This window comes from Nicotiana tabacum, chromosome 16 (genome assembly GCF_000715075.1).
Source record: "Nicotiana tabacum cultivar K326 chromosome 16, ASM71507v2, whole genome shotgun sequence".
In the NCBI taxonomy this organism is placed as follows: domain Eukaryota; kingdom Viridiplantae; phylum Streptophyta; class Magnoliopsida; order Solanales; family Solanaceae; genus Nicotiana; species Nicotiana tabacum.
In genome coordinates, this window is record NC_134095.1 from 8945771 (window position 1) to 8956529 (window position 10759).

A 10759-nucleotide genomic window follows, 5' to 3' on the forward strand; every position below is an offset into this window, starting at 1 on the left:
TGGTTACTTGATGGACGTACCAGATTAAGTGAGAACCTCTAAAAATTGGTCCTCTCCCCACCCATTAGGGATACCGTATTTTTATTCTCTTCCATCACTAAAGTCGGCAGTAACGTAAAGTTAGGGTAAGGGGCGAGAAACCAATTACCGATTAACGCTTCCGCTTCAAGATAATGGATTCCGCATCAAGTATGTTTTCTGTAACGATTTTGCATAAGATTATCATGTTCAAGATCCTGGTGTGAATTAAAGTTTATGCTTACAGGAATCATCAGAAGCTTCCTCGTATATGCCGTACCACGCCCTACTGCAGCAGGAAATATGAAAAGAAATAAAGAGCATAAAACTTTTTAATTCTGTAGATGAGTATAATAATAAGATATCACAGCACAAGCTGATCAATCTAGAAGGTTCCAACAAGAGGAAGTTGTGCTTTAAATGACAAAAAAATTATGAACTAGTTCCTGACTGCACACAGACAAACAACAAGATCGACGGGCAGCACATGTCCAATTTGCCGAGCACAGTATCATGATAATGAACCAGGCATATGTTGGTAAATGGGAGGGCAGCCATGATATTTTGTAATACAAGTGTTGATCTTACAAGAAAATTATGTACAAGACATACTTTTCAAGAAACAAAATTTCAACAGCATCCAGCACTAAACAACTAGTTCAATTGGTCAACTGCCAAGTGTAGTCATAACTTGTAGCCTAAACACGGGGTGGCTTTCTTCTCATCAATAGTGGGGATCCTATTATATTTACCAAAGCAAGTTGTATTATAAGAAATATGCACATATCTAACAGCACGTTTATGTTTGTAGCAAACCTGAACAGTGTTTGTAGTCTTCTATGCTTCGCAAGCACTTCGGCTCTTGTACCAGGTTCCAGCACTGTTCTGCATGCGTCCGTTCAGAAAGACGTCTTATATGGAGCTTAATTGTTCTTAGAAACCTTGGTAAACTAATCTAGAATCTAGAATGTCCAACTGTCTTTTTATCCACGGTGGATCATCCGTCCTGAGCCAGAGAACTTCACCAGTATCTCTGTGCTTAAAGTCTGGGTATTTAGGATTGACTTTACTCTTCCTGAAGTCCATCCATTCATAAGGGCTAGCGAAGAAAATTTGCCACAAATGGATCCGGTTCCTATACTTCTCCAATTCATCTTCATCTGAAAACGCAAGTGAATGGACCTAGAAATAAGTTAACGAGTTCAAAGAAGCATGGATATGTAGGATCAACAAATTTCAATACCCAACATGCCCAGACTGGGCACCATCAATCATGCTAAGGTTTGATTAATTGGATTTTTCAATTGGATTACCGGTCCACCAAGCTGTCTGACTTGGAGCTAATATAAATGCTCTGGCACATCCAAGTCTGTGCCTGTGTGTTGCTCTAGATTAAAGTCTTGATTGAACTCCAAAGACAGAGAGCAGAATCAAGCATTCAGCGTCAGATGTATTTATGCAACATTGAAAGCAGCAATGTTAGCAGGAATATCCAAGCCAGTTCATAATTCGGTTCATCTCTCAATGTCCCATTGTTCCAATAATTAACTACATGGAATGGACACTGGAAGAAAGAGAAATATAAAAAGAGGATAACCTAAACCCGGTTTATGTGAAGCATATTTTGAAGTCTCTTTAGTTGTCCTTTCTTTCTTTTATCAAGATAGAAATTCTCACCCACTCCATTCTACCTCGAAGAATTGAAAGGCGGAAGCTTCAGAGGATATCTTACAATAAGTGCACTTTCCTAAACTAAGTATTAGCATTCTTAGATTTTTTAAATAACGCTATAATGAATGTGTCAAAAACTAGTAATTGATTTTTTATAATTTCTAAAATTCCATTCTAAAAATTTACAAGTTATCCTCCTGCAATCAGCTATGTTTCAGTTTTCCAGAAATGTCACGTATACAATCAATCAACTATCCTCAATGCCATACTACTAGCTTACTAGTTATTTAGGGTTGGTCATATAAATCCTCTATATTCCATTCCGCTCTATTCAGGCCCTTCCAGTATAGAAAATGTCTATAAATTCTTTTGAGAAAAAGAAAATGTCTATAAATTGCTTACAATCTACGAACATTATCAATCTATAAGAAATGGTCAGAAAGTCAATACCTCCTGATTCTTTCTTCTCAAATTCTGGGGTTGCTGAGACTTGAACATCTGGAGTCGCAAAATTTATTTCCTTGACAACTACCTTCACAAAAGAATCAGTACATGAAAATAAGAAAGAAAGCATTCTTGTGCAGCACAAGCTACATAAAAAATATGGAAAAAGAAAACGAGAGAGCCTTTTGCTCAGCACATGATCTCAAATTTACAAAGACACATCTGATGCATATTAATTTGGTCATCTAATAACCTGATATCTGAACTTCACCCTCACCTAGAAAAATAAAAGGAAGCTCATACAGGAATGCTAAACATAAAATGGCCGATGCAAATCTAATTAATCACCTCTCCAAAAGCTACATTTTGCGCTATGTCAAAGAGAATAAAATGTCACGTAACGTGAAGACAACTGGAATTCTCTTAATGACTTGGCTATTCCACATCCATACCGTAACCCTCATTGTCATAGAATGTCGCAAAACAGATAAAATAGCAAAATAGCTCGAGGTGAAAGATAAGTCCGTTTGAAGATGAATTCCTATAGAAGTCTAAACCACTAGTAAGCCATAAGGCAAATAATGATAATCTTATGAAGAGGAAACAGACTATATGCGCTCATGTGTAATCCATGGTGTCCCAAGCACAAAGATCAATGAGTTTTTACACAAATGAAACCAGGTGCTTGCAACTTTGTATCCAAGTACTCCCTATAATCCCCCTTATTGCAATTGGACAGATAAAACTCAGTGAAGCTTTTGTGCAAAATAGCTGAAAGTTGTCATAGTCCTGGATCATAACTTAATGGAAATGCCCAAAAGACACTAACAAACTTGGTGGATAACCAACATGCCAAAGTCTCTAATAGATGCAAGGAATTTGGATGGCCAGGGTACGGAATCTGGAGGTCGATGCCTAATAGTTTGAGATCATGCAATTGCACCATAGTTAAGTTACTAACAAATACTAGACAATTTTGTATATATACGAGGAACTATAGTGTTACTTTTACTTTTATTTTATTTTTATTTTTATTTGGTATGATGATAACATAAGTTGCATTTAAAATGGACAAAGTATTCATATAGCCGACTCCAACTTGTTTGGGACTGAGGCATAGTTGTTGTAAATGTTAATTGGGTAACAACAATAACATTCTAAACAAACTAAAGCGGGGAAGTGCAAAACTATCAAGCTGAAAAATTTACCTAATTCTTGGCAAATCCCTTTATATACAAATAACTGTACATATAATAGACATAAAAAATACAAGTGTTTTTTGTGGGTTACAAACCTCGTATCTCATCATGTGTTTACCATTCTGGTCAGTCTTATTGTATGATCTCAAATGACCCCAAACATAGACCAAATCCTTCGGTTTCAAATGCTCCATTGACACTTCCGCCATTTCATCCCACATCTTCAGCATAACTCTGCACACAAACAAAACTTTATTTATTAAAATGAAATATCAATACGGAAATTTGCAAATTAGCAATAAATTTGAAGTCTTACTTAAAAAAGGGACGGGACTGAGAAGAAGCGGAGACATTGAGGAAAGTATGAAGGCCAAAAGCGCCGTTAGTGGTGTTAATTCTTCTGAACGGAGAATCAATTTTTCCTATGAGACTGACGGAGTTGTGTAGAACTTGGTTTTGTTTTATGGTTGACGGCCGTTGGAATTTGAGGGCGTGCTGATACACGGCACTTTCCTCGCCTTCACTGTCATCGTAATAGAAATCCCACGGCCCGTGATTCGCCGCCGACGACGACGAGAAGTGCTGGTGGCGGAGAAATTGAGCTGCCCTTTTGAATATGGAGAGGGAACGGGCGGCTGCTGCTGCCATGGAACTTTTGGCAGCTTTCTTTTCGGCGGGTGTTTTTAGTCCGTGTCAACTCGCTAATCACTTGTTTAATTATGGTTTCATTCAATTTTTATCTTAGGTTTGGTTTTTGGACATTATTTCAATCTTACTTTGTTAAAGTTTATCGTTTTGAAATATGAATATCTATTAGTAAAAATTAAAAATTGACAAACATAGAATCTATTAAAATATTCTGATAGCGGAATTTTTCAGTAAACATATAATAGTTATTTTTTTAGTTGTCTAATAATAATTTTTTTGTTGGTATGCCCATTCAAGGTCAACCGAATTTCATAATAAACATAAAAATTTGTATGATACCTAAACAATGATATGTTCTATTCAATTTTAAATTATCGAAATACCATTTAAAATTCGAAAAAGATATAAGAAATCTTGACATATGAATATAGAAGAACAAATAGATGATTAATGCATTTCAATAAGAGTTGATAAGAAAGTGATACAATCCATTATTTAAAGAAAATAAAAAAACAAAAGCACTTCATAGTTCTATTAAATATTACATATCTGTAGATATTTTTTAAAGCAAATTTTATTAAAGTCTTAAAATGTATATATAAATTATATATTTTTTTGTCTGTCTGGTTCAGATTTTTTTACTCAATACTAAATCAAATCTAATTAAATTTTTTAATGGACTTGATTTGACTTTTTAATTTGGTGTGATTTTACGATTCGGTTTAAACATCCCTACTCTTTTACCTCTTTTTTCTTACACATTTTATTGGTGTAAAATATTACTCCACTACTTCATATGACAAAGAAAAAAATTAATGCTATGAATATAGAAGAACAAATAGATGATTAATACATTTCAATAACAGTTGATAAGAAAGTGATACACTATTATTTAAAGAAAATAAAAATAAAAGTACTTCATAGTTCTATTAAATATTACATATCTCTAGACATTTTTTAAAGCAAATTCTATTAAAGATATATAAATTATTATATTTATTTGTCGGTTTGGTTCATATTTTTTTATTCAATACCAAATCAAATCTAGTTAGATTTTTTAATGGATTTGATTTGACTTTTCGATTTGGCGCGGTTTTACGATTCGGTTTGAACATTCCTACTCTTTACCTCTTTTTTCTTACACGTTTTATTGGTGTAAAATATAACTCCACTACTCCATATGACAAAGAACAAAAATTAATGCTCCATTAATTTGACCATTTCAAACTTTATATTAGTAACCGTCACTTTTTATGTTTAAGATTCATAGTTGTAAATGTACACATACTTAGGGTTGCTAATTACTACCGATGGTTTTTATATTACCTAATGGTGTAACTTACTTCATATTTTATGAGGAATATAACTTACTTTTTGGCGGAATTCACTGACAATTCTAAAACTTCACAATAATTTTCACTTTGATATTTCATTTGAGGCTTATTTCTATCAGACACTTTAATTATAGGTAACAATTGTTTTCACATTACGTACCATAACTTTTTAATATATGCAGTTGAAGTTGAAATGAAATATATTTGAAATTGAAGTAGTTACAAGAGTATTTAGACGTGAACTTTATTTAGAAAAAAAATGGAATTTATGAGAGAAAATCAGTATCTTTTGTATAATACTACTTAAATGATTTCATTTGCAGATAGCAGCATATTTTAAGTTGAAGTTATAAATCCATTCTAATTTGTGAACCGAAAATTGATTCGCAAATATTATGCACGTCCAAACAGCCATGTAACACACTGTTTCGGTTGCATCATCAGCAAAAAAAATACATAAACACAATATCTACAAAAGTTAATAATATATATTACAATCAAATTAGATATTACATAATGTACAACTAAACAAGTTATACGTCAAATTACTTATATAATGAAAAGCTGAAAAGTTAGGGAGAATAATATATATAATTGAGCATAACCAAAATTAACGTATATCGATAACTTCCATCCAAAGCAGTAGCGGTAATCTTACTAGAACTTGTAATATATTTATTCTCTCTCTGTTAAAACTTGATTCAACCACAACTTGCAATGGAAGCTTCTAGGTTTTCATTGTGTTCAGTTGAGAAAACCCGGCGAAGTCTGTACAAAATGTTAATTGTTCTTCCTTACCCGATATATGGGTCGACCCAGTATTTTATATACATCACTGAACTAATTAGTCAGCCTAAGATAAATACATAGTTACATAGTGGGCTTCTGGGCCTAATAACAAGAGAAAGAAGAGAAGAAGTCCAAGTAGCTGAGTAACAACATTTGCATTTGCTTGTATCTCAACACCCCCCGGCAAGTTGGAGGGTGAGATAACCCCCCAACAAAAGATGTATGTGCTTTCTTTCCACGACTCCATTTTGTTGTGCAGTATTAGAGCATGTTGTCTGATGAAATATCTCTTTCTAAGAGAAAAACTTTAATCCAACAGTGCTGGATCCTAACTCTAAGGCATTGTCACTTTTCATATTTTGGACTTTCAATTGAAACTCAGTCATAACAATGAAAGCTTTTAAGAGCTCAAAAGCATTAGTTTTGGCTCCCATTAGGTGGGTCCAAGTGGCTCTTAAAAAATCATCAACAATGGTCATAAAATATTTGGAGCCAGTATAGGTATGAGAGTATATGGACCCCTGGTGACAATGTGAATCCACTGAAAAAGTTTTGTGGTTTGTATACTACTGTCAGGAAATGACAATCTTGTTTGTCTGGCTAATGGACATATTGGGCAGGAAAAAGACTGTTTGGAAGATAAATGTGACCCAAGTATAGAGATGTGTTTTATTCTGGAAAAAGGAATATGCCCAAGCCTATAATGCCAAACCACATCCATTTTATTGATATTATTTAGGGTTGCATCAGTATTTACATGTGTTTCACCAGCATCAATAACATTAATATTCTTTACAAGTGCTTTCTTTACATTTGCTTGCATCTCAGGAAAAACAAAGATAGAAGAAATAATAGGGGAAATAAGAGGAGAAGTAACACTAGAAGAGTAACAGGATGTGGTACTGGGAGAAGCAACAGGAGAAAGTAAAAGCTTGTAGAGATTGTGGTTCAGTTTATCATGAACCAGAGGCATCTTCACAGAAGGGGCATGTATAGCACAAAGAGTTATGATAAACACGACAATCACATTGTATTTTTCTAACAGCTCATGAACAAAAATAAGATTGTATTGAAAAGAGGGAACATAAAGAACATGATAATTTTGAAATTCGTAAACAAAGTCAAAGATCCAACTAAATGAACTTTGACTTTGTACCTATTTGGCAGAGAAACTAGACAGGGTACATGTAGTGTTTGCAGAGTAAAAAGTAAATCCTCATGAGAGGTCATGTGATCAGAAGCTCCAGAGTCTATGATCCAAATAAAACTATCTACTTGTGAAAGCATGCATGACTTTAGTAGAATATTTTCTGATAACAACTTACCAGCAAAGTTAGCAAAAGCCATTAGAGTGAGAGTAGAGGAGGAACCAGCAGACACATGGGACTATTATAGTAACATCATCAGCTGGGAGAATTAATCTTGTGTCAAACCAGGTACCATTGAACCATCACCGGACTCAGAGGAACTGACTGAATCAAGACTCATATTAGAATCCACCGTAGCAGGAGGACCAGGAAAGTTCACTTAAACATGAGCTGCAGTTTTCCTACTGCTAGGACCTTCTGTGAACATGAAGTTTGGAGCATACCCATATAATTTATAGCATTTGTCAATAGTGTGATCTGATTTCTTACAATATTTGAATGTAAGAGGTCTTTGAGCATCAAAATTAACTTTGGAAGGGAACTCTTGTTTAGACACCCAGCATTGAAAGAGGCAGATGTAGGAGAAACTGAGAAGAGGTAGAGACATGCCTCTGCTTCTCATCTGACAACAGTATATTGTATACAGTGCTCACAGATGAAAATGGTTTAATCATGAATATATTACTTCTAGTTTGCACATATACATTATTGAAACCCATCAAAAATTGATACGCCTTTCGAACATCATCATCTTTCTGATAGTTAGATTTGAAATCACAGTTGCTACAAAACCTGACTCTACTGATTGACAAGGCATCAATTTCATTCCACAATTGCTTGATTTTGTTGAAATATGAGGCAATATCAAGTAACCCTTGTGAGATGTGAGTTAACTCTTTCTTAAGCTCAAATATCTTTGCAGCATCTGCTTGACTATATCTTTCCTCCAACTCACTCCAAATATCTTTGGCAAGTTCAGAGTACTCAACACTATGGGCAATGTCTTTGGACAAGGAGTTGGTTAACCAAGAGACGACCAAATCAATACACCTCTGCCATTGTCTCGCCAAGGGAGAACTGTCAGGAGGCTTGACTGAGGATCCAATAATGAAATCCAGCTTATTTCTAACAGACAAAGCCACAAGGATGGTTTGTCTCCAACTCCAAGGTACAAAAACTAATGAAGACCCTAAAATATCATATGGATGCACATAAAAGAGACAACATATGTGAGCACGTGATTTTTGTTTACACGACAATTACTCCAAAAGAAATCGAAAAATAAAACAAATTGTCTTGTTGTACAATTTTTAGAATTTGCGTGGCATTTTTTGGTAGTTATTTGTAGTTTTTGTCTGTGATTGTTTAGTTTTATCAATTAAAAATACAAAAAATATATGTCGCGTGGAAATTTAGGATCTTGTTCTACTATTAGGAATTAATTAAATCGTATTTGGTTTTGAATGAATAAAAAATTACAAAAATATTATCTTTGGTAATTTTGTCATTCTATCGTTTAAAGGTTGATTTTTGTTTAATTAATATATGATATTGTGTGTTAATTATTATTAAAAAATCAATTAATGTCTTGTGATATAATTTTAATTTTTTATATTTTTTATAATTTATTTTAGGATTTTTGTAAATTCGGATGTTAATTAGAAATAGGAAAAGAAAAGAAATGAGTTTAAATTGGACAAAATCGGATTTGGGCCATTTGAATTGGACCTAAAATCAGGCCCAAAGCACTGTTTTGCCCGGTCTAAATCAGCCAACCTCAGAGAACGTCCAAACGGCGTCGTTTTGATCATGCTTGATCTGGACCGTTGATCTCAGATTGATCAACGACCAAGATCACATCTCCATACCCACGCTTTAACCCGACCCGTCTCACCCAGAGACCCACCGGTCTCACTTAACCCATACGGCGTCGTTTCCATTTAAGCTGATCAATCCAGGCCATTCATTTTTGATGATCTAACGGCCTAGATTAAGTTTCCCCCTAACTATATAAACCCAATCCCTTACCCCCACGCCCCCTAAGCCAGACCCCCTCCCCCATCATCGTCTCTTTACCAAACACCCTCAAGAACCCTAGCGCCGCCCCTCCTTTCCCTCACCATAAACCCGACGGCAACAGTGTCGGTGACCACCAGATTAACACCCCTAGTGCACCTTGACCCCCTGGACACGGATCTGCAAAACGTTGGTCTCAAACCTTCCTCCATCGTCTCGAATCTTCATTTGAAGATTCGAGCCAAACCTCAACTTGTACTAACCAACCCCAGACTAACACCCAATAATCCCCTTTACTTCCTCACCCTTAATCCCTAACCAGATTGGCTCGAACATGAGCAAAACCCGTCGACTGACGGATCTAGGGTTTCAGCGTTTCGAGGCACGTCAAAGCTTCAAGATCGGTTGGCTTCTATTCAGTATTGTAGGCCTATTTCTCACGAAATAGACATATAATAATGACTAGGACTCAAATCTGAAAGAACATATTGTTAAAATCTGAGCAAAGAACAAGTAAGTTCCTCCTTAGTTTCCTTTGTTTCCTTCTTAGTTTTGTTTGGTCTGTTTTGAATTGTATCTTTATTTTGATTTATTTTTGTCATGTGTTCAGTACTTTTTTTTTCCTTCTCGTGAGACTGTTTGTTGAATCTGAGTTCTATATGCTAGAAGATATGACATTGGTTCAAACTTGTCTTCTATATTTGATATGTGGCATTGATATTCATCAATCCTGGTTAAGTTCAGTATTATCGCAGAACTTACTTCATTCTAATTAGCTCAATTTGGAATTATGAATTAATCATTCCCATAATGTGCCAATGTTGATTTGAAGTTTGACCTGGTGTGTGTTCTGATTAGTGGTAATGTTTGTTGATTTCTTTTTCTGTTTGAGCATTGATGAACTTTGTTTTCAGTTCTTAGATTCAGCTTCAATGTTTCTGCTAAGCTTTGTTTGTCAGTGTTGATTTTGTTTTGAAGTTTCAACCCGGAATTTAGGTGTTTGAATTGGCTATAGCTGCAGTTTAATATAGATTTCAGAGTTCAATTCAAATTGATATAGAATGGTTGTCCCTGTTTATCTACTTTTGTGGACAGCATGTGCATTGTAGTCTTTAAAGGATTAAAATTAACTTGACAGCATGTGCTGTCAGGGCATATTCATGCTGCCCATACTTATTTAGTTTAATAAAAGGAAAACCATTTTTAATATTGAAGATGAGGGCTGTCAGGGGAATCTCATGGGGAATACTTTTCTTTTAAATTGTGAGTGGAAAGTCAGAAAAGAGAACATGGGGGGGTCAGTTTTAATGGGTTTTAACAGGCTGTGGAATGAAGTCAGTTTGGGCTATAAAAAGGGAAGGATTCCAGGGGATTAAGGGTCAGACACCAAGAGGTTAAAAACCAGAAAAGAAGAAGAGGTTAGAACCCAAAAAAAAAATCAGGATAGAAGAAAGAAAGAGCATAGTTAGAACCAAAAGGGATTGGAGAACAA

The 10759-nt window shown here is 35.0% G+C and overlaps 2 protein-coding genes across 3 annotated transcripts; both read right to left on the minus strand.

Moving 5' to 3' along the window:
* Window positions 1-551: 551 nt before the first annotated feature.
* On the minus strand, window positions 552-4041 carry LOC107786492 (protein OSB1, mitochondrial). Of its 2 annotated transcripts, XR_001648162.2 has the most exons (5): window positions 3649-4041; window positions 3428-3566; window positions 2140-2221; window positions 835-1178; window positions 552-757 (listed from the first exon to the last, which is right to left on the minus strand). XR_001648162.2 is itself a non-coding variant. In XM_016607981.2 (4 exons), the coding sequence occupies exons 1-4, from the start codon at window positions 3978-3980 to the stop codon at window positions 952-954; spliced, it is 780 nt and encodes a 259-aa protein (XP_016463467.1). In that variant the 5' UTR covers window positions 3981-4041; the 3' UTR covers window positions 552-951. The 2 variants fall into 2 exon arrangements, 1 of the variants encoding a protein (XP_016463467.1); XM_016607981.2 differs by having other exon boundaries at window positions 552-1178.
* Window positions 4042-7630: 3589 nt separating this feature from the next.
* On the minus strand, window positions 7631-9479 carry LOC107786491 (uncharacterized). The gene is made up of 3 exons (XM_016607980.2): window positions 9335-9479; window positions 7956-8440; window positions 7631-7873 (listed from the first exon to the last, which is right to left on the minus strand). The coding sequence occupies exons 1-3, from the start codon at window positions 9477-9479 to the stop codon at window positions 7631-7633; spliced, it is 873 nt and encodes a 290-aa protein (XP_016463466.2).
* Between the last annotated feature and the right edge of the window lie 1280 nt (window positions 9480-10759).